The sequence below is a fragment of the Myotis davidii genome, unplaced genomic scaffold (assembly GCF_000327345.1).
Source record: "Myotis davidii unplaced genomic scaffold, ASM32734v1 scaffold425, whole genome shotgun sequence".
Taxonomy (NCBI): Eukaryota; Metazoa; Chordata; class Mammalia; order Chiroptera; family Vespertilionidae; genus Myotis; species Myotis davidii.
This window is the reverse complement of record NW_006296413.1, coordinates 710,043-736,129: the sequence shown is the minus strand read 5'-3', so window position 1 is coordinate 736,129 and position 26,087 is coordinate 710,043. Positions and strand designations below refer to the sequence as shown.

Genomic DNA, 26,087 nt, shown 5'->3' with positions numbered 1-26,087 from the left:
ACCCCGACTCAGGCTGAGCTCCCGTTGCAAACGGTTCTCAGCACCCCGGGGTCCGGGGATCTGCAGCACCTGGTGCGAGCGTGAGCGTGGAGAGGTCGTGGTGACCATCCGGTGCGTGGTCTTAGGCATCTCCCGCTCGGGGGTCTGCCGAGCCGGGAATACCGCGGCAGCCTCGGGCACCGGCCCTCCTTTCCCTGGCCCCGGAGTTATATTTGAGACACTTAATAGCCTCTCATAATCTCACCTTTCACTTTTCTTTCCTAGCCGTCACGGGTGTATCGACCTGCTATATTTCCATTGTGGAATTTTTTTTTTTTTGGTCTGGTAACTTACGTAAGTTAGATTATCGGACCAGCCATTGCAGCCATTGGAAAACATGTCTCCCAGCCCCTAAGGAATCCAGGCCTTTTAGCGCTCCCCAAATCCAGCCCAAGAATCCAGGGAGCCGTCAGTCCTTCCCAGGAGCTGACGGCACACATTCCTGTAAGATGCCTGGTGGATTTGTACTTGTCTGTGTGCGCCCCCGGTGCTTTTCCTGAAGACTGATTGGGTGGCGTGTGTTTCAACTTTCTTTCCCCTACCGGGAAATAGGAAAAAAAAAAAAAAGTTACAGAAGCACACGTGTTTTCAACATCTAGAAAATACAGCTTTGCAAACAAAATACCAAGGGTTTGCTCTTTGTGTCCTTTATGGATCACTGTCTATTAATGTCTTCCTTCAGCTTGTGGTTTGCATGTGTGTGTTTTCCCAGCCTGTCATGTTCAGAGCCTAACAGTCAGATGGGAGACTGAGGCTGTGGGCCTTTCATTTATTAAGGACGGGCGGCTATAAAGTTGCAGCTTTGTGAGAGCCCTGACTTTGCACTTGCTGACTGTAGTCTGGGCCTTTTCTTTCAAGATGATGTGCGAGGTGATGCCAACCATCAGTGAAGCAGAAGGCCCCCCAGGAGGAAGTGGGAGCCATGGGTCCGGCTCGCCTTCGCAGCCAGATGCGGATTCGCATTTTGAGCAGTTGATGGTGTCCATGCTGGAGGAGAAGGACCGCCTTCTTGAGACGCTGAGAGAGACCCAAGAGACACTGGCGTTAACCCAGGGGAAATTACACGAGGTTGGCCATGAAAGAGATTCCTTGCAGAGGCAGCTCAACACTGCACTTCCGCAGGTACGGATGCTCTTCCCTCTCCTGCAGCTTTACAGATTGGTGTCTGCTAAGTGGTGTCATTTCTGGGAGGTCATCTTGATGCTGTTGGTATTTTTAGATGAGTCCTTTGCATGACCATTTGTGAGTTGATGGGGTTCTGGTATTTGTAAGAGCTATAGAGCCAGGTCCTGGGGATTAAAGTTCTCAGGAAAAAAGGGTTCTGCCCTTCTGAAGTCATGTGAAAACACATCGTTACTCTTGTTCCTTTACTCTTGTTCCTTTCTTCTGGGCGGCGGGAGGAACTGGATTTGGGGTGGTGCTCCCAAGTTTTGAAAAAGGACCTTGAAACAGTCAACCTAGGGGGTGCCTTTCGATCGCTCGTCTTCAGCCGTTTCTTGTTAAATGGGTATTGCCCATGGGTTGTGTCATATATTTCTAATTAACTGATGAAATTGAATGGACAAATAGGATTGGTTTCACAGGAAAATACTTGTACAATCCGCCTTTATCAGGACACCTGCGTGTTATAAATGAAATTTGTTCCAGGAAATAGAAAACTGGACATTGATTCCTTTGGAACTTTCTCCTTGGCAGATGAGAATTCTAAAGCTGCAGTTGTTCATTTAAGTATGTTACGTTTGGACCCGTGTTTCAAACCCGTTGATTATGGAGCTGAATGAGGATTTAATGATAGGTGAAGGGAGAGAATGGCAACTGGGATGTAAGGTAAAAGGCACAGCCTGGTGGGAGAGAGGACAGTGACTTGGGGTTTATGAGCTGTCTAGGTGCCGTTTTACTTATTCATAATAGCTGCCTTGATGGTGCTTTCAGGCAGCCCGGAATAGGCCCACATTGATGCTTTCGTGGTGGGTCTGCAGCGCTAAATTAGTGAATGAATAATTACTGGCCTTAATGCGTTTCTTGGCTTTAGTCAGCTGTCCTGAAAGATTGATAAGTTCAACATTTGGATTTCTTTTTTAGCAGCAATAATTTAATGTTAGTGCTATAATATTTCTTTTTTGGGGGATTAGAGAATCATTAAGTTTTTTCTATTCCAATCCTCTAAATTGCCAATTTTATTTGGGTCAGATTTTATTACCAGAAGCTTAAAAGGATTGGTCATATTATGTCTTGCCAGATTTTAGTGTATTTGTAAATCTTTTCAGTTGTATTTTTGTGTATGTGTGATTGTATTTTGTGATTGTGATTTTAGTGTATTTGTAAATCTTTTCAGTTGTATTTTCGTGTATGTGTGATTGTATTTGTTTTAATGTAATTTGAGGTAGGTACATATACTGAAGTGTATGTCAAATACATATCTGGTGAGCCAGTTTTTTTAAAGGAGCACAAGGACACAGCAGGGAAGGGACAGAGTTCTGTGCAGTACAGTCTCGTACAGGGGGTTGCCGCACCAGTGGGGTGAGACAGTTGCTCAATGATTTGTTTCTAGCTACTGCACAGGGTGGTGACCTGGAAATGCCTCATTAAGTAGAGATGGTGTCGCGCAGTCACTCACCACCTAAGCACCCGGGGCCAGCATTTCAGAAACACAGGAACCGTCAAGTAAACATGTTTTGGATGCTTCCCTTTCTTGGCATTTATCTCCTGTTTGGTGGTTAGCAGTGTAACCAGGTAGGAGGCATATGAATCAGATAAGTAATTTGTTCTCCTGGCACATTATGTAGGCAAGTATATACTTCAAAATTTGAATATGACATACACCAGGAAAATTCACAAGTTGTAAGTGTACATCTCTGAGTTCTTCACAAGGTGAACACATTCTTGTAACCACCACTAGCTCAAAAAACAGAACATTTCCAAGCTTCCCAGAAGCCCCTCTTACCTACTCCCAGTAATTGTCCCCCAGAGCTAACTATGTGTGCGCCCCCAATTTTTTAAAAGGACTATTAATTTTATTTGTTCCAGTAGTTTTCATTTTTTTTTTAAACCACAGGAAGTCTTTCTTCAAGAAAACTTGTATTCAGAATCCCAATATATAAAACAAGTATCAGTAGAAAATGACGGTCTTGACTTTTCAAAAAATATTTTTATTGATTTCAGAGAGGAAGGGAGAGAGAGAGATGGAAACATCAATGATGAGAGAGAGTCATTGATCTGCTGCGTCCTGCACAACCCACACAGGATCGAGCCCGCAACCAGGGCATATGGCCTCATCAGGAATCAAACCCATTACCTCCTGGTTCATAGGTCGATGTTCAACCACTGAGCCATGCCAGCCTGCCCGCTTTTGACTTTTGGTGATGATTGCTTTGGCATGTTCTTGATTTTATATAAATGCAGTAAAGTAATATGTATATTTTGTTTCTTGATTCTTTCATTCAACATTGTATGCGAAATCCATTCATGTTATCTTATGTAGCTTTGTTTATTCTCATCTCCTGTCTAGTAACCCAATATATGAATGAATATACCATTACTTATTTATTTTTAAAATTGATTTTAGAGAGGGAGGAAGGGAGAGAGAGAAACATTGATGTGAGAGAGATACATCGATTGTTAGGCACGACCTTCCAATGCATGGGATACTGCTTTAACCAACTGAGCCACACCAGCCAGGGCTATCATAACTTATTCTTTCTACTGTTTGTGGGTATCTGGGTTGTTTCTAGTTTTTGCAAATGCTTCCCTGAATATCCTTGCTTGTTTTTTGGGTGCAGATATGTATACATTCCTGTTAGGTGTGTTCAAAGGAGTGACAAGTAGTGGTGTCATTTGATCAGCCTCAGTAGACACTTCCCGAGTGGTGTTGGTACCAGTTTGTACCATCTGCAGTGTGAGCAGTCAGTGGTTCTCTAATACGTGGTCACATCAGTTCTTTCATTCTCGCTGCCTGGTGGGTGTTGAGTGCATATATGTGTGGCAGATTTTCTTTTACGTTCTTGTGTTTGCCTCTTCACTCTCTCAGAGGTATCTTTTGATAAGAAGTTTTCATTTTAATGTAGCCCAATCGATGCTCTTGGTTCATTGCATGATATCATGAAGTTCATGAAGGTGTTTTCCTGTGAAAGCTTTCTTGTTTTATCTGTCACATTTAGATCTATAATCCATCTGAAATTGATTTTTGTTTATGGTGTGAGATAGGGGCCAAGATCCTTCCCCCACCTGAAATATATAAATATCCAAATGACACCACGTAATTTATTAAGAAGACCATCCTTCCCTAGTGCACTGCAGTGTCGCCTCTGTCATAAATCAAGTCACTGTAAATGTATGGGTCTGTTTCTGGACTCCCCTGTGCCCTTGATCTTTTGGTTATCTTTGCACAAATGCCACACTGTCTAACTTACTGTAGATTTAGTCAGTCTTGATAGCTGGTAATTTAAGTCCTCCAGCTTTGCTCTGATTCATGATTACCTAGCTAATCTTGATCCTTTGTGTTTTCAGATAAATTTTAGGATCTACTTGGCAGTCTCTCCCCAGAAAATGTGCTGGGATTTTCATTGAGATTGCATTAAATCTGTAGGCCAATGTGGGGAGTACTGACATCTTTTTAATATTGGTCTTATAAGCCATGAACACAAGAAAGTCTTCCATTTATTTAGATCTTCTTTAACTTGTCTTAGTATTTTACAGTTTTCTGTATATGTTTAATATGTGTTTAATTTATTCAAAGGTATTTGATATTTTTGATGCCATTAAAAATTATATCTTTAGGAATTAAATTATGCAGTTGTGTATTACTGGTGTATAGAGATAGAACTTTTTGGATACTCACTTGCTAAATATATTTCTAATAATAATTACTGTATTTTTCTATGCGTACACATGTGTCTGCAAATGACACTTTATTTTTTTTTCTTTCCCAGTGCTATACCCATTTTTATTTTTCTTGCCTTATTGTACTGGCTAAGATCTCCAGTACAGTGTAAAGTAGAAGCGATGAGAATAGGTTTCCTTATGTCGCTTCCAATATCAGAGGGAAAGCAGTCCGTATTTTACCATTACAAGTGATATTTGATGTAGCTTCTTTGTAGATATTTTTATCAAAATTTGAAAATTCTCTATTTTTAGTTTGCTAAGCATTTTTAAAATAATGAATTAAATTATTATGTTAACTTTTTTACTTTAAAATTTTTCAATTACAGTTGACATTTGATATTATTAGTTTCAGGTGTACAGCTTAGTGGTTAGATACTTATATAACTTACAGAATGATATTCCCCCATAAGTCCAGTACCTACTTGGTACTATGCATAGTTACCACAAAATTATTGACCATATTCCCTATGCTATACTTTATGACTATTTTTATAACTGGCAGTTCATACATATTAATCCCTTCTCCCTTTTCACCCAGCCTCCACCCTCTGCCTCCCCTTCTCGATCTGGTGACCATCAGTTTGTATCAAGTGATTTTTCTTTTATGTGGTGGTTTAACTTTAAAAAAAATTTTTTTGAAATTCTGTAATAATCCCAACCTGACCTCAGTGTATTCTTCTTTCACTGTTTTTGTTGTTGTTAATATTTTTAAGAATTATTTCATCTGCATTCATGAGAAATTGGTCTGTAATTTTAAATCTTTTTTTGAATTCTCTTACTGAAAGTGTTTATTTGACAGTGTTTCCAACTTGGCAGTGAATGATGGTGATTTAGTTATAATTAAATAGAAATGAGTATATGAAAGCCTAATGAAGTTCAGAGAAGTATTATGTTTCAATACATGTATGTTATCTGCTTGCCCAGTAAAATTTTATGCTTCTGTTATAATTAACTAGGAATGAACTTATTTCAGTTTTTTTAAAAGAACAATTTCTAGTCTCAAAATTCTTATTTTGTTACATCCTCATTGAAAACCTGATTGAGAGTCAAGAAACGTATCTTGTAATGAGTGAAGCAAAAACATTAGTGTAGCCTTGCAAGTAAATTATAATTGAAACTGTGGAATCCTGATGAATCTGTAGCATCCAACACTTTTCTGCACTGAATGTCTCTGACACTAAATATCTGTGCGTATCTTCGAGCTCCGTGCTTTACAGTCCGTTCTTTTTGTTGGGTTTGGTCAGGGCTATGCTGGTCTCATAAAACACGGTGGGAGTGTTCCTCATGGGTTCCCAGAAGAGTTCCTGTGAGACTGGTGTTCTTTCCCTTAGATTTTTGGAAGAAGCCGGTGTAGGGTTTGTTTTTGTATGTGAGAAGGCTTTAATTTCAGATTCGGTTTCTTGCATGGAAATAGGATTTTTCTTATTTTCTGTTTCTTGTGTCTATTTAGGTAGGCTTTTTTCCCCCCTCGGAATTCGCTCAGGTCACCTGAACTTTGCAGTTAATGAGTGTGGAGTGGCTCGTGTCCCCTTTACAATTATTTGATATGGTCACTGTGCTTTATTTCTTTTTCTTGCTGGTCTTGCTGGGGGTTTATCAATTGTATTAATCCTTTCAAAGAACCAACTTTTGGCTTTATTGATTTTTTTCCCTCTGTAATTTTTGTTTTCTATTTCATTTTTTCCCTTCCATCTACTTTTTATTTGCTGTTCTTTTTTCTGGTTTCTTGAGATAGATGCTTAATTGATTTTTAGCTTTTCTTCTTTTCCAATATATGTGTTTAAGACTGTTAGTTTCCCTCTAAGCACACTTTTAGTTGCATTCCACAAGTTTTGATAAGCCAAATTTTTATTCTTTTAGGTAAAAATATTAAATGGTGTGGCTCAGTGGTTGAGCAACGATCCATGAACCAGGAGGTCACCCGTTCAATTCCCAGCCAGGGCATATGCCCGGGTTTTGGGCTGATCCCCAGCAGGGGGTGTGCAGGAGGCAGCTGATAGATGTTGATGTTTCTCTCTCATCGATGTTTCTATCTCTTCCCTTCCTCTCTCTCTCAAAAAAAAATCAATAAAAACATATTAAAATATTTAAAACTTTGTCATTATAGTATCTTTTTTTGTCATAAAGTTTTTAGAAAGTATACTACTTCCCAATGTTTGGGGGGTTTTCTATTTATCTTTGTGTTGATTTCTAGCTTAATTTCATGAAGATACCTGTCTTAGTCTTTTCAGACTGCTATAACAGCACCATAGACTAGCTGTCTTATGAACAACAGAATTTATTTCTCATGGTCCTGAGGCTGGGAAGGCCAAGGTCTTGGTGCCAGATGATTCGATGTCGGGTGAGCCTGCTTCCTGGTGTATAGATGGCCAGCTTCTCACTGTCCTCACACAGTGACGGGGCAAAGGAGCTCTCTCCACTCATGACCTAATCACCTCCCAAAGTTCCTGCCTCCTCATACCGTCTCCTTGGGGCGGGTGGAGGATTTGGAGGGACATAAACAGTCAATCCACTGCAATTCCTAAGTAGACTGCATCGTTTCAGTCCTGTGAGATGTGTTGAGCTTGCCTGATGATGAGACAGCATATATTCATTTTTGTGAACTCTTCCGTGAGTACTTGAAAATAATGAGTATTGGCGGAAAAGCATATCAGATCAGATTTGTTTTAAGTATATCAGATCAGATTTGTTTGAAAGCAACAAATGAGATTTTTGAAACACATTTCTCTCAGAGAACTCTTGTATATGAAACTGAGAAAAGAGAATCTGATTGTTCAGGTTGAGTTTTGGGTGGGACCTAGTCTGCTAATCCCTGAGACAGGAGTGTATATAAGACTCAGACACCCTAACGAATAAGGTGGTGGTGTGTTTCTTTAAATGTTTTATTAATTTTGGAAAGAGAGAAAAAAACTATCAATGTAAGAGAGAAACATCGATCAGCTGCCTCCCGTACTCACCCAATCAGGCACAAACCTGCAACCTGGGCATGTGCCCTGACTGGGAATTGAACCTGAGACCTTCTGATGTGTGGGACAACCCCAGTCACCTGAGCCACACCAGCCAGGCCTGAACAGGTTCTTAAAAATCACAACTCAGCCAGGTTGGTGTTGCTCAGTGGTAGAGCATAGACCCATGAACCAGGAGGTCAAAGTTCAATTCCCGTCAGGGCACATCCATCCCCAGTGGGGGGCATGCAGGAGGCAACCGATCAATGATTCTCTCTCATCATTAATGTTTCTATCTTTCCCTCTCCCTTCCTCTCTCTAAAATCAATAAAAATATATTGGGGGGGGGGGTGGGAATCACAACTTAGTGAGAAGTAAGCCTACCTACATCAGATGTGACGATTGTCACAGCAGAGGTTAGGGGAAGCTGGTGGCAGTATCAAGTGTGCTGGGTGGATTGGAAGGGGAAGCAGGTGGAAGCAGACTTGTCGGGAGGATGAGATCTGGAAAAGCTCTGATGCTGGGGAGACAAAGGAACTGGGGTAGAGACGCTCCTGAACATTGGACAGTGCAGCTCCCGCCCCCCACAGGGAAGAGTATGCAGCCAGGGGCCGGGGTGGAGGGGCTCCAGGGGTCACAGCCAGAGGGTGCAGCGCTCAATTGTAATTCCGTTTTCAGGGCTTTCAGCAAGGCGATCAGGCACGGGCTGAGCTTAAGTCACTGCACAGGTCAGTTAGGGAGACCGACCTCCTAATCAGGGTGCGGTAAAGTTAGTCAAGGCCTCCTCACTGAGGGTAGGCCTATGATGGTCCCCCTGGTGTGCCTCACTGACTTGGCAGAACCTCGCTCAGGAGACCATGCTTATTTCCATGGTTCCTAGTTTATGAAACGGTAAATATATCCTTTCCAAGTAGCACTGGCTCATTTGTATCTTCTCTCTTTTGCACAACTTGCCATCTTTTTTCAAGCAGCCCTGCCTTGTCTTCCTCTGTGTCAGCACCTTTAATTGTCTGCATGAGACAGAGCCTTCCACTCTTTTTTAAAATAAAGGTGGGGGGGTGGTATTGATTTCAGAGAGAGGAAGGAAGAGAGGAATAGAAACATCAATGGTGAGAGAGAATCCCATTGATCGGCTGCCTTCTGCATGACCCCTACTGGGGATCAAACCTGCAACCAAGGTACATACGTACCCTTGACCGGAAAGTGAACCTGTGACCCTTAGGTGTGTCGGCTAACACTCTAACTGCAGAACAACACTGGTCAGGACTACAGTGGTCACTTTCTTATTTTTAAATATGTTTTTATTGATTTCAGAGAGGAAGGGAGAGAGAGAAACATCAATGATGAGAGAGAATCATTGATCGGCTGCCTTCTGCATGACCCCTACTGGTGTTCAATGAGTTCGTGTGTCACCTCTGACACACGTGTCATAGGTTCGCCATCATTGTCCTAGTTCATAGGTTGGTGCTCAACCACTGAGCCACACCAGCCAGGTGAGCCTTCCACTTCCAGTTGAGCCCCTCAGGTTCCGAGTTCCATATCCCCGGGAGACCGTGGTAGAGTCAGACAGAATCCCTGTCTTTCGAGAGCTGACATCAAACCGCTTCTCAACAGAAGAACAGGTTGTGAGGTGTATCGTCACAGACGACGTAGTTAGAAAGACACAGCCAGGGCTGTGTGAGGTGTGCTGTCTGTGTCACACTGGGGTCCAGGAGGGACCAGAAAAGGCCTATGGGGGGTATCTTTTGGTCAAAGATGCAGAGGCTGAGAGAAGCCAGCCATGAGACCTTCCCCAGCACTGTGACTGCAGGGGCTAAGGCCAGAGGCAAGGAAGAACTTGGCCATGGCTCACACCATGGAAGTGAGGCCATTGTTCCTGCAGCAAAGGGAGGAGTGCGTCAGGTGAGGGGGCCAGGTGGGCAGTCAGAGCCTTGCCTGCCAAAGAGTGGGGGTTTCTTTAAATACTGTCACGAACCAGGTGGAGAGATTAGCAAGGTTTGTCGGGATGTTTTTAGATCATGCTTATGCTGCTTAGAGAATAGGTTGGGGGTGGGGGCAAGAATGGACACAAAGTGGGAACCATTGGTTAGAGTGGTCACTTATTTTTTCATATTTTTTTGGCTAATCCTCACCAGAGGATATTTTTTCCATTGATTTTTTTTTTTTTTTTTTTTTAGAGAGTGGAAAGGAGGTGGGGGGAGTAGAGAGAGAGAGAGAGAAACAAGGATGTGAGTCATATCGATTGGCTGCCTCCCATATGTGCCCCAGTCTGGGCGGGGATCAAACCTGCAACCCAGGTACATGCCCTTGACAGGGAATCAAACCCAAAACTCTTCTATTCTTGGGCTGACATTCCAACCACTGAGCAAACCAGCCAGGGCAACATTATTTTCTTTATCCTATTTAGATATTTAGTACCTTAGTATTATAATTATCCTACTGAGTCAAGTTTTAGAATTGTTTTTATAATTCTTTTGTGTTTTGGAATACATATATCTTAAGAATATATGCAGCCCAGCCCTGGCCAGTGTGGCTCAGTTGGTTGGAGAGTCTTCCTGTCTACTAAAAGGTTTCGGGTTCGATCCCTGGTTGGGGAGTGTACGGGAGGTGACTGAGCAGTGCTTTCCCTCTCTCTCTCTCGTTCCTTCCCTGCCTCTCTCTAAAATCAATTTGAAAAAAAGAATATATGCAAATTGATGCACAAAATGGATTTGAACTGTGCAGACCCACATATATGCAATTTTTGTTTTCAATATACACATACGGTACTATAAATGTATTTTATCTTTCTTGATTTTCTTTATTTTCAAGTTACTTTATTATAATTATACAGTATATAACATAACATACAAAATATGTGTTAATTGACTGTTTATGTGATTGGTAAGGCTTCAGTCAGGAGTAAAGTTTTTGGAGAGTCGGAAGTTATATGCAGGCACATTTTTCACTGCATGGGCAGGTCGGTGCCCCTAAGCCAACCTCCCCCATTGTTTAAGTGTCAAGTGTAGTTAGAATAATATGTTTTAAAGCAATAGGAAGTAACATAGCCACACAAAATTTGATAACACAGGTTCATTCGTTTTTGATTATTCTTAATTTTAGGGTCTGCCTTTTTTGTTTGGAATATAATTTTTCCAAATACATAAAATGTTTATATGATCCAAAAATCAGAACCACAGAATTAGGCATACTCAGAAGTCTTGCCCCTCCCATCTCTGTCCACCCACCTCTCATAGGTGGGATGACCATGTGCCCCAGTTTGCACGAATAGTCCTGGGTTTTTCTTCTTTTCAAGTGTTTCCGTTCTGCGTCAGGGCTCACATAAGCTCTTGGGGGCTAGCCTTGTAAAGTCAGGTTCTAATGACTGGCGTCATTTCTGGGGTAAAGTTGACTTTGATTTCAAAGAATTTATGCATGAACTTGAATATGCCACCTGTTTGTAAATTGTCTAAAATCATCTATATCAACCATTTTTCGTAATTTGAATGTCAGATTAAGCGAACCTTTGTCCCTTCTTTGTTCTTTAGAGAGAAAAACTTAAAATGCAGCGAAACGTTGGCAGATAATTTTAATTATTTCAGAGGAGTTTCGCTCTACTGAATGCCTGACAGGCAGTCTGAGTGAGGTGGTCTGTGGTCTGGGCAAGTCTGACCTCTTTCTCCGGAGGGTCACCCCTTGTCCCAGGCCTGGGCTGCCTCTGCGTGAGCCCTGGGATCTTGACAGCATCTGTCCTGTTTTCCAGGAGTTTGCAGCACTTACTAAAGAGCTCAATGTGTGCAGGGAGCAGCTGCTTGAGCGGGAAGAAGAAATTGCTGAACTGAAGGCAGAAAGAAACAACACCAGGGTGAGTCTGGTCTGCATGCTCTTGCACTGGCCTCTGGGTCGCTGTCCAGAGCTGCGCTGCTGGCTTTACTCTCAGAGACGACCCACTCCGTCTGGCTTCAAGCACAGTCTCAACATCTCCCGTGACTCAACTGCATTTGAACAGTTCAGTGTTCTCAGTCCTGGCTTGAAATTGATGATGAGAAGAACTAATATTTTAATACTGTTGAGAGGGCTCTCTCTGACTTTAGACCAAATTGAAGGGAGTCAGATTCATGTTAGTATGAGAGTGAAGGGAGTTATTTGCTCCAGGTTTAAATACGATACTGAGAGTGTTCCTTAAACGTGTTTGATTTTGGCCTTTCTTGTAGCTGCTGCTAGAACATTTAGAGTGCCTTGTCTCCAGGCACGAGCGGTCTCTCCGGATGACCGTGGTGAAGAGACAGGCGCAGTCCCCGGCAGGCGTGTCCAGCGAGGTGGAAGTTCTCAAAGCACTCAAGTCATTGTTTGAGCACCACAAAGCTCTGGATGAAAAGGTACAGCAGCCCCACAGTTATTCTTGGCTTGAATGTGTGCCGCATTGCTCCGTGGGTATCATGTATGTGCACAACTTAAACTCTTACGAAGTTTTCCTGTCAGAAGACAGAGTTCTGTATAGGTAAAAAGTATTAGCATAAATGTTTTAAAGTTTTTGTTGTTGTTTTGTTACATATTTTTATTGATTTCAGAGAGGAAGGGAGAGTTCGAAAGAGATAGAAACATCAGTGATGAGAGAGAATCATTGAACGGCTGCTCCTGTATGCCCCACACTGGGGATCGAGCCCGCATGCCGGCATGTGCCCTGAATGGGAATCGAACCGTGACGACCTTCTGGTTCATAGGTCGATGCTCAGCCACTGAGCTTTGTCAGCCAGGCTTAAAATTTATTCCATTCTGTATATTGATTTGTTATTAAGAATTGAATAGTATAATTTAGGGAGATTTATCTAAATTATTAAGCTATTAACAAACGGTTTTTCTTGACGTTAACATCATGAAAGACGTTAAGGTATACTGTTGTGTTATGTTAGAATGATGGTGAATTAGAATTGCTGTCATTAAGCATTAAATAAATATGCACACACTTCAACCCTGTTTGCTTTCAGGTGAGGGAGCGCCTACGAGTAGCACTTGAAAGGTGTAGTTTGCTGGAAGAAGAGCTGGGTGCCACCCACAAAGAGGTAAGTTTGGTACATCACATGGTTTGAATTGAGGGTTTTTCATTTTTATCTCGTAATTTAAAAAAAAAATTATGAAGACTGTGCTAGTGGATATCAGGTGCTGTTTGTCTTTCTGAGTGAGGACCAGCCCCTGGGGTCAGTGAATGGCACTTTCCTTCCGGAGTTGCAGGATATCTCTTAGTACCACCTGTCCAGTAGGGAGTAAGTTCTGGTTTTACTAATCCGGCCATAGTCTGGATGGCTGACGTCCCCATGGATATATTCTTATATTATGTTTACAGTTGGTAGTTGTGTTTTTCCAAAACGAGTTTTGCTATCCTTACTTAGTTCTTTACTCTCATATTCGATTTTTTGGTTTTAGCTGATGATTCTTAAAGAACAGAATAATCAGAAAAAAACACTGACAGATGGGGTGCTTGACATAAATCATGAACAAGAAAACACACCCAGCACGAATGGAAAGGCAAGTCCTTGGCTCTCTCTGTCTCTTTCTAAGTCCTGGTTTCACCTGTCCGTGGTCTGCGCAGGACTGTGGGGAACGCTGGGCCGCAGCCCAGTCCAGTCCAGCCTCCCGCCTGCGGAAGTTGTGGTCCAGCTGACTGCATATATTCATTTGATGTCTCCCTGTGTCCCAGAAGCACTTTGCTTCCTAGCTCCTCAGATGAGGCTGTTTAAGAGTTCGTTTCTCTCCATCAGAGATCTTCTGATGGTTCTTTAAGCCATGAGGAAGACCTTGCAAAAGTGATGGAGCTGCAGGAAGTCATAGACAAGCAGGCCCGGGAACAGAGCCAGATGAAGGAGCGCCTGGCCGCCCTCTCCACCCACGTGGCAGAGCTGGAGGAGGACCTGGACACGGCCCGGAAGGATCTCATCAAGTCCGAGGAGGTGAACACGAAGCTGCAGCGAGATGTGCGGGAGGTAAGCGAGCCCACAGATTGCAGGACCATCATCGGGCCCAATGCTGGGGTGTTCTGAAAGTTTGATTGTTTTGCTCCTTTTGTCCCTTACTCTCCCAATTGCTTCCAACCTTCGCATCATTGTATACGTAATAGCAAAACAGAACGGTGCTGTGAGACCATGATAGGTGACCTCCCCGTTCTGATGCAGTCTTCTTTCCCCAAGGTCTGGAAAGGTGGAGACCTGGTCCAGCTGCTCATTAGACCAGCGGCGGCAGAAGGGACAAGAGGCCACCCTTCTGGTCATGCTACTGCGTGACTGTGTAACGCCCTGGTTGTGGAGTCCTGATTTCTGCAAGGTCTGGGCGGTCTGAACCTAGTCTCCACCATGCTCAGATTTCCATCTGACACACACGTGAACATGTGGGTGTTGGTGTTTGGTGTGCTGCTAGTTCACCGACCTGCTCTCTGCGTTGTCTGCTGACTGTTCAGAGCGTTGGCGATCTCCTAGCCTTGATATGTCCTGTCCCCAAAGGAATCATTGATACTAAATGCTGGGGTCAGACAGACAGTGAAGTGTGCTCACATGGGGTCATCAGGACGATGCTGTCACATTGCGTAGAAGTGCACTCCTATCTGGCAGACGGTTCCTTCTGTATGTGTGAGAATTTATAATCGTCATTATAAAAGCCAGTGAGGGCTGCATACTTTCTCTGGCATCGCCCCTCCCACTTCACTTTATGCTCTTCTTTGTAAACAGGACAAACACCCCACCTCTTCTCCCCGGGAGACCTTCTCAGCCAGGGCTCTGAGGAAGAGCCTTTCAGACCCTCACAGGAGTAGATAGAGTGTAGCCTGTTATGGTTTAGTTACATTGTTCTCTGGCAACAGGCAGTATTTATGTGGCAGAGTGTAGTATGCAGAGAATTTTGAAATTAAATTCTTTTTTTAAAGACCTGTCACTTTTAATATTAAGACTTTGCTAACATCAGTTACTTAGTCAATGGGGAGGCACCTAAAATGAATTTCTACATGGGGACAGGAATTGCATGAGCAGAAAGTTGGGCCCTAGTTTCAGTGTTTAGTACTGTGTAAGAGAATTATTTTCACAGGATTAGGCTTTTGAAGGCTGTATACAGTTAACTTAAACTTTGACTTCCATTTCCATTCATTCATTTGATCTCCTTACATTTTTTTTTTTTAAACATATGTTTTGACTTCAGAGAGGGAGGGAGAGCGAGAGAGGAATAGAAATATCAATGATGAGAGAGAATCATTGATTGGCTGTCTCCTACAAGCCCCCTACTGGGGATCGAGCCTGCAACCCGGGCATGTGCCCTGACTGGGAATCGAACCGTGACCTCCTATTTCCTGGGTCGACGTTCAACCACTGAACCACACCAGCCAAGTGTAACGATTTCCTTAATTTTGTGGTAATTGGATGTGATTTCACCCAATTTGTACCCAAGAAAATGACACTGGTGTCTGACTGTCATGTCCATTGAGGGATCACACCTTGATGAACCCTCTTGTACCGTGAGGCAGATACCTTCCCCTCCTGGAATTCGTGCAATATTGCGATATTTCATTGTACATTTTTTTGGAAATACTACGTAGAAAAGGATAAGCTTGGTTAACTGAGTGGCCAGACATAATGTCAAGACAGGGCGTGCTGGCTGATGGTATAGGTGCATGTTTATGATATTTGAGATAGGCACGTTTTCATTCACATTGCTGAAAATTGACCTATCAATTTAATTTTGGAGACACTAATTTTATATCTGATTTGAAAATTAGGGTTTAGTCCAGTTTTTTCTCAGCAGCATGTTGATGTGTTTCCTGTTACTTACCTTCCCCCCGAATGCTGTGTAGGCCATGGCGCAGAAGGAAGACATGGAGGAGCGGATCAACACCCTGGAGGAGCGCTACCTCGCAGCCCAGCGCGAGGCCACCTCTGTGCACGACCTCAACGACAAGCTGGAAAACGAAATTGCCAACAAGGACTCTATGCATCGACAGGTAGTGTTCTTAAGGAACTTGGTCTCGCTTTTCCAGTTAATTACCAAGGAAGTTAGAGCCCTTTTTCCTGTGACTTTCCTGTTGGTGTCAAGTCCAAAGTAAAGTTTTTATGATCTCAGACTACTATGTTTGAAAAGTATGGGTTATTTTAATTAACAGTTTTAATTATGTAGGATTTGGTTTTACCATTTTATAGAGTTACACTCCTTGATTCTTCTGTTTTGTTTCATTAATCTGTTGTTTGTCAGCCTGTTTACCTAAGAAACAGAGTGGCAAAGGCCTTCCCATTTCGAGGCAGTGGGCTGCTTGTGAGTGACTGGGTCAGGATAGTAAATGGTGGGTTTAGCAAGGCAGCCTGCAGGGGGCGTTCACCTCTGGTGATTCCACAGCCACACCATTCTTGTTCCTCTGGAGGCTCAGGTAGTCAGTTAATTCGAAAACTGAATCCACTTCTAAAAATAAAGTGAGTTTATCTAGTGTATTATAAAGTGTATCCTTAGTGCCCAAGTTAAAATAATAAATAAAATACTGGGAAATTATAAATTAGAATGTGGAATGCTGTTTAAGAGCATGTAAGATGTTCACAATACTGAGTTTAAAAGACAGCTCACAAAATTTTCTGAGGGTTTGACAGCATAATATATTGTATATGTGTAACAGGTTTAAAATTGAGAGTACTCAGAACAGTTTACTCTTGGTTATTATGTATTGATTATTGTATTATTAGATGTATTATAACTGTAAACCTACTTTTGTCTACCCGTATATATGCAGGCAGAGAAGGGAAGAAAGCTGAATATAATAAACAAATGCTAACATCTCAGGAACCTGAACTTATAAATGAGTTCTGAGTTTTCTTTTTTTAAAAAAAATTCTTTTGTCTGCATTTTCTACATTGAAATTTTTGTAGAGTATGAGGATTTTTTTTAAAGACTAATCATACATTTACAAAAATAACTTGAGCCCAGCTGGCGTGGCTCAGTGGTTGAGCGTCAGCCTATGAACCAGGGGGTCAGTTCAATTCCCGGGCTGGGTACATCCCCAGGTTGCAGGCTCAATCCCCAGTGTGGGATATACAGGAGGCAGCCGATCAATGATTCTCTCTCATCGATGTTTCTATCTCTCTCCTCCCTTCCTCCCTGAAATCAATAAAAATATATTAAAAAACAAAAATAACTTGAGAGGCATTTCGTAGGCATCCTCTTCGGGGCGGGGGGCTCCCTTTCCGAGGAGATGGAGCCACGGCGTGGTGGTCAGCTGTAAGAGGGGCCTGGTTCTCCTCAGTCCCCACTGAAAAGGGACCAGCATGTTTCTCTAATGTGTAGAAACTTGTATTTCTGGGAAGATTTCTTTAACGATACTTAGGAAAGGCAAGTACTCTGGCCAGAGGTGTTTTGCAATTGAAGTCAAGCCCAAGAAAGTGGGTGTGAACTCCTCACAGGAAGAGTTCTCCATCAGAACTGACTTCGATGTCAGCATTCAGATTTGTCTTAGTTTATTAAAGACAGAGTGGCTGCCCCAGCTGCTGTGGCTCAGGTGGTTGGGCATCATCCTGTGCACCCAGAGGCTGCCGGTTGGATTCTGATTAGGGCACATGCCCAGGTTGCAGGCTCAGTCATCAGTAGGGGGCTTGCAGGGGGCAGCTGATCGATGATTCTGTCATCATTGATGTTTCTATCTCTCTCTCCCTCTTCCTTTCTGAAATCAATAAAATCTATTTTAAAACACACACACACACAAAGACCTGTTCCCACTCGCTTCTCTGCTCTCTCTCCACAGACTGAGGATAAGAACCGCCAGTTGCAGGAGCGCTTGGAGCTGGCGGAGCAGAAGCTGCAGCAGACCCTGCGGAAGGCGGAGACACTCCCTGAGGTGGAGGCTGAGCTGGCCCAGCGGGTGGCTGCGCTCTCCAAGGTGCTTCCCCGGCTTCCTTCCCTTACACACGGGGCTTTGATGGGGGGGGGGGGGGGTTCCTGGACCTTGGTCATTGGTCTTACATCGGTAGCCCAAAATCCCTGAAATAGCCAGACTGGTTTTTAGTGCTGTTTTGTTTGAGAGTGGAACACTTCTTAAATGTCAGGCATACCCCCAGTTATTTGTTATCCTGATGTTGATTTCCCTCCAGTTTGTCAGACGTGTACTGTTTGTCCCCAGCGTGGGTGCTCTAAGTAAGAGTCACCGCTTCTTGGAGTTAAGTCAGCAGCTCAAGGCCCTGGATGGAAGCTTTGTGGAGAGGAAGGGAAGGGCTTCTCAGAAGTAGGGGAGGACCACTCTCTTCTACAGAGTGGATTTGTAATAAATTTTTAAAGTAATTTATTCATTTGCTCAACAAATATTGGCTACGCATGTGCAAGACACAGTGCCTGTTCTCAGAGTCATCCTCACCCCGGGGGAAGCAGACAGATGACAAGACGATGTCAGAATGCTGTCCTGGTGCTTGGGCTGGGCGGGTCCCCAGGAGGAGGACGGGCATAGCCACAGACACCCCGCCCTCTTGGGCCCACGAGAGCCTCAGGTCTGCGATCCAGCGGCCCAGGCGCCTGTGAGGGAGCACCTGCTGATGGTTTGTCTCACTGGCTCGAGCTCAGGAGCTGGCAGGGGCAGGACAGACAATGCTGCGTGGCCAGCGTGGGGTCAGTCCGCTGACACAAGTGCTCACAGACCCGTGAGCGAGTTTATGCTAACAGCTGGGACGGAAGCTCTTCCTTTCCACCATGATCTGCGTTTAAAGTCTCGGTTTCTCTCCTCTGTCACCTCTCCTGTCCTTGTCATCTCTCCTGTCCCCGGTCGGCCCTGTAGTCTGACCTTTTGTCTCCTGGAAGCTCTGCTGCTAAGGAAGCTAAACTGTGCGAACTCACTTCCCAGCTTAGGAAGGTAGTCGTGCCGCGTCGGGTCGTGCTTGCTCTCCGCTCCATGCGCACTCAGCACGCAAGCTCAGGACGGGGGACACGAGGAAGCCTGGGCGTTGGGGGGAGGCAGTTTCCTCAGAGCTCACCACACCCCAGCCACACCCAGAGCCACCCTCAGAGGGCCAGCTGCCTCCCACTGACACATGCCGCCACCCAGGACGTGCTGGCGGATGAGGAAGCGCCTCCATCCGTCGGGTGGGAGCGCTGCACGGAGCATGTGTGCTTTCTGCTACCGCTTTAGTTAGTTTGCAGCATGCGGTCCCCAGAGTCACGTCACTGTTAGCTGAACTTATGCACTGTTCTTGCCGACAGGCTGAGGAGAGACACGGCAACATTGAGGAGCAGCTGTGCCAGATGGAGGCGCAGCTGGAGGAGAAGAACCAGGAGCTGCAGCGGGTACGTGGCCAGCAGACATCTGTCTGCTCCAGCACTGCGTGGAGCCTGGGGGCCGCCGGGAGCGGGAGGCTCGGTTCTCCTCTCTCCCTGCCTCTGTCCCCTTCTCCCTCTGCTGCATGTATTTACCTTGTGCCGCATCTGCGCTTTGTCTGCTGATAGGGGCACCTGCCACACAGGCAACATATGTCCCCTTGGGAGCAGGAAAGAACTTGGTGCCTGCAGGCAGTCCTCCAGGGGGCAGATGGGTCCCCACGTCCAAGGAGGTTGCCTGCAGCCCTGAGGAGCCTGTCAGGGATTGCTCCAGGCACCAGCGGGACCGATTTATGGGCGCCCCTCAAACACACTGAGGTTGCTGGCCTGAGATCCCCTGAAATGACTAGGCAGAGTCTGCTTGCTTAGGATATGGCACCTAAGTCCCAAATTCAGGTTATGTTCCTGACCTCTGTCCCGAAATAGCAAATTATTACTTTCAACGTAAAGGTATACATAGGGATGGACATTCCTGAGGATTGTTGGCTGAGCCGTGATGGAAGGAGTCCGCGAGCAGGGTCGTGGGGCGCGTGCTGGGTGGATCTAAGAGCTTTTCACAAAGAGTCCGTCAGAGGTCAGCATGGCACATCCAGGGAAAAGCGAGTGGCTGCCCCAGGTCCAGCGGGTATCCACCTGATGACATCAGTTCAAGGCTGTTAGATTTTGTTTTCACCAGAAACCTGTATTCTTGGTCATGGACTGCCGAGCATCAGACATGAGCTTCCACAAAGAGAAGATTCTCTGATGAAGGGACCAGGCTGGGCAGTCCCCTGCCTCCCAGCATGTGCACACACACATACACATATGCACACATGCTCCTTCACAGGTATACACAGGTTCATGCACACACACAGGCTTGTGCACACACACAGGCACACATGCACAGGCTCGTGCACACGTTCACCTCTTGGAGAATTAGATTTTTGGCTATTTAGGGGTGCACTTTATTTAATTTTTTAATTTTTATTGATTTCAAAGAGGTGGGGGTTGGGGGGAGAGAGAGAAACATCAATGAGAGAGAATCATTGATTGGCTGCCTCCTGCATGCCCCACACTGGGGATTGAGCCCCACAACCTGGGCATGTGCCCTGACTGGGAATTGAACTGTGACCTGGTTCATAGGTCGACTCTCAACCTCTGAGCCACACTGCTTGAGTCTCTCTATTATTTTCAGTACTGGCTTATAGAGTTGAAGGGCAGGTGCGGAGATGGGGATTCTGTGTATAACTAAGGCAATTCAAAGTAAACTTTTAAGTTTTGCTCTCAAAATATTCGAATTGGACAAAAATCGTGCACCTATGGATGAGGACAGTGGGTGGGGAGTGAGGGCAGGGGTGGGGCGGGAACTGGGAGGAGGGGAGTTATGGGGGGGAAAAAGAGGAACAAATGTAATAATCTGAACAATAAAGATTTAATTATAAAAAAAAAAGTTTTGCTCTCAAAATATTCGAATGTTAGCACCTTACTGTATGGGGTCTCCTCCAGGTGGTGGTTGCAGAGTGTTAGGCCTGGCTTGGAGGGCTTTCTCTTTAATTCTTACAAGGCCATAGAGAAAAGGGAGACACTGGCACCGCATTTTATAGACGAGGAAACTGAAGCACAGTCCCGCAGCGAGTTCTTGTGCGTTCACCACTCCTACCCGGGCAGCGATGCCCTCCCCCTGGGGAAGCACCTGCCACGCTCCAGCGGCCCACCCTGACTTGGTTGCCTGTTGGCACTTCCTGTCCCTGCACTTAGGATATGGGGCAAAAGCAAGCTTTTTAAACCATGAAATGAGTGATGGTTTTTTATCAACTATAGACATCACTTTGTTAATACATTTTAAAATTAAGGTATTTGTAATTTTTTAACATAAATCTTTATTATAAAATGTTCAAGAGATGTAGGAATATAAAGAAAAACAAGCGAAAGTCTCTCTGTTACCACTGTCTTTTTTCCAAAACGAACTTTTTTACCTTTTGCTTTGTGGGTTAAATTCTTTTCTCCCCCGAATCCAGACACAGGCTTCTGTTTACACGCGGGGAAGGTCCTCCACCAGTGTGTGTATATAATCTGATCCCCATACACACCCTTGTTCCTGCATGTCAGTCTGCCTCCTGCGTCAGTCTGGCAGCTGATTGGAGGGCTTCCTGAGGCCCACGAGTGCTTCGTTCAGCAGAAGCACTAGGACCTTCTCCTTGGTGATCTCTCACAGACTCGTCCCTGTGACTCTGCACCTGCGAGTGGGTCCTGGTGCTCCTGTCGTCACCACAGGCAACGGGGAGGACAGCCTCGGGCTGATGGCACAGATCGCCCACACCGTCGGCCCTTGGCACTTTGCTGGAAGTTGCAAAGCGATTTTTTGTTTGTTTGTTTTTTAATATATTTTTATTGATTTCAGAGAAGAAGGGAGAGAGAGAGAAACATCAATGATGAGAATCATCGATCGGCTGCCTCGAGCATGCCCCCCACTGAGGATTGAGCCTGCAACCCGGGCATGTGTCCCGACCGGAATAGAACCGAGGACCCCTCAGTCCACAGGCTGACGCCCCATCCACTGAGCCCAACCAGCCAGGGCACTAATTTTTTTTCTCCTGTTTTAGGCACGGCAGAGAGAAAAGATGAATGAAGAACATAATAAACGCTTATCAGAAACTGTTGACAGGCTCCTTTCAGAATCGAATGAGAGACTTCAGCTTCACCTTAAGGAGAGGATGGCTGCTCTGGAAGAGAAGGTTGGTTGCCCTGAGGGCATTCCCGCCCCACAGTGCCTAACGGTCAATGCCAGTGCGGAAAGCAGACAGTATCTTCCAGCGGAAGTGGCTCTCACTTGCCATGTCCTTGTGCAGTTTGCGTACATGAAAAATCGTTTGTCATTCTTATTCTCTAGAGCAGGAGTCAGTAAACTGTTTCTTTCAAGGAGCAGACAGTAAATATTTTACAAACTGAGTAAAATAATTCCATGCTAATCAATGAACATGCAAGCAGCCAAAGACACGGTATGTAAATCAGTTGGTGTGCTGTTCTAATAAAAATTGATTGACAGGAAGAGGCTGTGGGCTGGATTTCGCCGACAGGCGCCAGTGTACCAACCCCTACACTAGAATCTTTTGGGAGGCCCAGCCCTCACCCCTTTGTTGTTCTTGCATTGGAAGTTGATTTCTGTCTCAGAGTCCCATCCTACCACCTGCCTTCTCTCTCTCCATTTGGTTTGGAAAGTGTCTGAGCCTGGGCTTTTGCTGCTGTCGCCATGGAATTCTTATCTGTGACTGAGAGGAGGCACATTCTAGGATCTGTCAGGACCTCAGTGGGAGCCAATGGGGTCCAGGTCAATAAAATTGTTCTGATGGCACCAGTGTACCTAGAGATGCGACCCAGAATCTTTGTTGGGATTGGCACTTGGTCATGCTCATTTGAGAGAGACCAGTGATCTCTACTGATGGTGCAACACATCAGACACAATGAAACGCATTGTCGAGCTGCATGGGATGGTTGGTAACACACATCCCTGATCAGTGGGCCAGCCCGAAGGCACGAATGTTTTTAATTTTTATTTATTTTTATTGATTTCAGAGAAGAAGGGAGAGGGAGAGAGAAATAGAAACATCAGTGATTAGAGAGAATCATTGATTGGCTGCCTCCTACACCCCCCACATTAGTGATTGAGACCACAGCCCGGGCATATGCCCTGACTGGGAATGGAACCATGACCTTTTGTTTCAGAGGTCACTGCTCAACCTCTGAGCCACACTGGCTGGGCAGGCAGGAATGTTTTTATCTGGGAGCTGAACCCGGCATTTGAACCTGTGTTAGCTTTCCCTAATGGCCTACAGGCCACTGCAGACCTGTGTAACAATTAAAATGAATGTCCACACCAGCATTCGGAAGGCAGTCAGAAAGGTAAGTTCACCTTACCAGGGACTGTTCACGGTCCCTCTGCCTCACTCTGGGGCGTGGTGCTGCTCAGCAGTACATTCTTATGCCTCACACCTTTGCTGAGGTACTTCATTATTTTAAACAGAAACGCAGCCATCTGATACCACGTGGAGCATTGTCCGAATCAACACTAAAGCACTGTATCTTTTTCAGAATTCTCTAGTACGTGAAGTTGAAGATGCAAAAAAGCAACTAGAAGAAACTCAACATGACAAGGTACTTAAGTCTGTAACCCATTTAGACCCCCATTGAGAGCAGAAAGGAGCTGCGTCCAGTGCTGCTATGACCGCTGCGGCATGGAGGGTGCTGAGGGCGGCTTCTCTGTGCGAGCCCACTGCTCCGTGGCTGTGCGTCTGGTGGTGCACGTGGCCCAGGACTGCTTCCTTCTGGCTTCATGGGAAAGCTACAACAGAACCACAGACCTTCCCCTAGCACAGGCCTGGCCCGTCGGAAGACACAGCCACGCGTGATCCTAGCGGCCCACATTTAAACAGTATAAGGACAGGTGAAAGTACTTGCGTTTAACCCAGTAGAATCAAAATGTTACTTTGTCATGTAATTATAAAAATTGATGAGCTCCTCCCCATGCTTTTTATCATATGAAGCTTGAAATCCACCTTACAGTCTTACAGTCACCACACATCTCAACCGGGACTGCCTCTTTGAGTGCTCCGTGGGCACGTGGGGCCACTATAGGAGCTACTTGGGGTAGCACTGAGACACAGCTTAGGGGTGCCTGGAACAGCTTTTTGTCAGCTTGACTTAATGTTTTGCAGCGTATAGAAAGGAGGTTGAGCATACAAATGGTGGGTGAGTGCAGGTGTGCAATTATTTGTTGGGGGTTATGGGAGGGGTCTGTTTACATTAGGACTTTTGGAGAAAATGTTCTTAGAATTAAAGCGCTTGGTACTTGTCACTGTTCAGTTAACCTATTGTGCGAAGAATTCGCATCCTGAGATCTTCAATGGGTGTCGCTTGCTGTTTTGCAGAATCAGCTGGTACTGAACATCGAAGCTTTGAGGGCTGAACTGAGCCAGATGCGGCTCAGAGGTGCTTCCCTTCATCACAGGTATGAAGTCCGCCTCTGCCCTGTCGTGTGCACAGGGCGCATGTCTGGCTGGGTGAGCAGCATCACTGGCAGCAGCTTGGCTGGGCCCCGGACGCCAGGCCAGGCTCAGCACCTGGAGGTGTGGAAGGCGGGTGATCAGTTCATGGGTGTGTGCACTGGAAGGCCCCGCAGAACAAGGCCTGGTGGTGTAGGGACAGGCAGGCAAAGCCCAGGGCCTCAGTGAGCATCGGACCCGGACGTGACAGGCATGGGCACAGGGACCGAGAGGCTGTGTGGGGGACAGTGGCAGGAGAGACATCGAGGAGGCAAGCCTGCAGATTTCACAGAGGAGCCGGAGGTGGGAAAAGACACCTCGCAGAGCGCCTGGGACAGGCATTGGCTGGGAGGGTAAAGAGAAGCAGGTGTGAGCTCAGCTTCTGGGCGTGACTTCGCAGTGGGGTCTGTCAGCTTGTTTTGTGACCTTCTGGAGTGAGAGGAGAGGGCCCAGGCGGAGTGGGAAAGGCAGCTGATGGACGGGCTTCCGTAAATAGACGGCATGTGGACAAGAGCCTCACTCCTGGGGGACTAGCTGCAGGGTGGTGGCAGTGGGGAGGCGAGGCAGCCTGGAGATCGGTGTCAGGAGTAGGCACTTGGGGGCTCTGGAGAAACCGAGACTCATCCAGAATGATGTGCAGGACTGTGCGCGTGGCTTTCAGCTGGTGTGAAACAAGGCCCGGCCCCACCACAGCTGGAACCCTGCTGAGGAGGCAGGAGCAGTGCATTAGGAACAATGGAAAGAGTAAATTCCCCACGCAGACATCTTTAGATGAGCAATAAGTCTGAGCAGCATTTCAGAAACATTTCTTGAAAGAATGTAGAGGTGTGGGAACCAAAAGGGGATGAGTTGGCATGTCCAGTTGGCCCTGTCCGTAGGTCGCGTGCCCAGGCACAAGGGGACCCGTTAACTTAATTTGATCAGGTGGGTGGGTTGTATCTCCCCAGATCCTAAGGACTTTTAAGAATGAAGGCAGCACCCTTGTATCCCAGGTGACGGTGGCAGGACTGAGTGTGGTGCCCTGCCCAGTGAAGGTGGGACCTGTGGGCAGTGCGCTCCATCCCCCGCTGACCAGGTCCTCAGCAGGCCTCCTGGGGACAGCTAGTGGCTCCTTCAGCATCTCCGCCCGGGGTGTCCAGGCCTGGCCACTGTTCGGGAGATTCCTCCAGCCAACAGTGTTGAGTGTCTGCTAACCTGATTGCACACTGGTCTGTGCTGTGGATCTGGAAACATGAAAGCAAGCTGCCAAGTCCAGTTCCTGTCAGTGCCAGCTGGGATTCAGGGGCTCCTGCAGCAGGTCCTCCAGGGTGCACTTGAGGCAGCCTCACAGGTGGGGGCTGGGAGTGGCAGCCTCACGCGGTGGTGGTTGGCAGATGGGAAAGTAAGCAGTTGGAGGCCAGGAGTGACAAGCGGAGATGACCCAGGCTGCTCAGCCTGACCAAGGGACAGTTCTGAGGGTCACGTTTGCGGTGTCGCATTGGTTTCCCTGGGCATCGAGGTTTCCCTCCTGGAGGGGCTGAAAGAGGAAAGATTGGCAGGGCGTGGGCATTGGAGCAAGCGGAGGCCCCTCTGTGCCCTCCGTGGAGACCTTGCCGTAAATTTATTTATTTCCCAGGTCTGGCCTGACCAACAAAGTTAGTTCACTTTCTTCTAATAATGCTTTTTTCCCGTGTTTCAGCCGACCCCACTTGGGCAGTGTCCCAGACTTCAGGTTCCCCGTGGCAGACGGTCCCACGGACTCCTACAGCAGCAGCGCGGTGTTGCGGCGCCCCCAGAAAGGCCGCGTGGCAGCGCTGCGGGACGAGCCTTCCAAGGCAAGCGCTCCATCTTCTCCATGGGTCACCTGCCTGCACAAGTCACCTGTTTACCTCATAGTTTTGAGAGTGTTTTGGAATTACAGTGAATAGGTCAC

The 26,087-nt window shown here is 45.9% G+C and overlaps 1 protein-coding gene and 1 long non-coding RNA gene across 10 annotated transcripts in view; both read left to right on the top strand.

Moving 5' to 3' along the window:
* PPFIA1 (protein tyrosine phosphatase, receptor type, f polypeptide (PTPRF), interacting protein (liprin), alpha 1) overlaps nt 1–26,087 on the top strand; it is a 52,992-nt gene that overhangs the window by 941 nt on the left and 25,964 nt on the right. For 6 of the 9 annotated variants that reach the window (XM_015569002.1, XM_006771476.2, XM_015569004.1 and 3 more), the window contains 14 exons: nt 898–1,161; nt 11,608–11,709; nt 12,059–12,223; nt 12,833–12,907; nt 13,269–13,370; nt 13,604–13,825; nt 15,676–15,822; nt 17,602–17,736; nt 18,622–18,696; nt 19,044–19,127; nt 21,740–21,871; nt 23,226–23,288; nt 24,062–24,141; nt 25,854–25,989. In XM_015569002.1, coding sequence (XP_015424488.1) covers nt 898–1,161; nt 11,608–11,709; nt 12,059–12,223; nt 12,833–12,907; nt 13,269–13,370; nt 13,604–13,825; nt 15,676–15,822; nt 17,602–17,736; nt 18,622–18,696; nt 19,044–19,127; nt 21,740–21,871; nt 23,226–23,288; nt 24,062–24,141; nt 25,854–25,989 — 1,782 coding nt within the window. Of the gene's footprint in view, nt 1–893; nt 1,162–11,607; nt 11,710–12,058; nt 12,224–12,832; nt 12,908–13,268; nt 13,371–13,603; nt 13,826–15,675; nt 15,823–17,601; nt 17,737–18,621; nt 18,697–19,043; nt 19,128–21,739; nt 21,872–23,225; nt 23,289–24,061; nt 24,142–25,853; nt 25,990–26,087 lie in introns of those variants that run through there. The other 3 variants (XM_015569006.1, XM_006771475.2, XM_015569005.1) reach the window with 2 other exon arrangements.
* LOC107184343 lies at nt 3,307–9,498 on the top strand. The gene is made up of 3 exons (XR_001515151.1): nt 3,307–4,224; nt 8,065–8,070; nt 9,488–9,498. It is a non-coding gene; the product is annotated as an uncharacterized LOC107184343 (long non-coding RNA).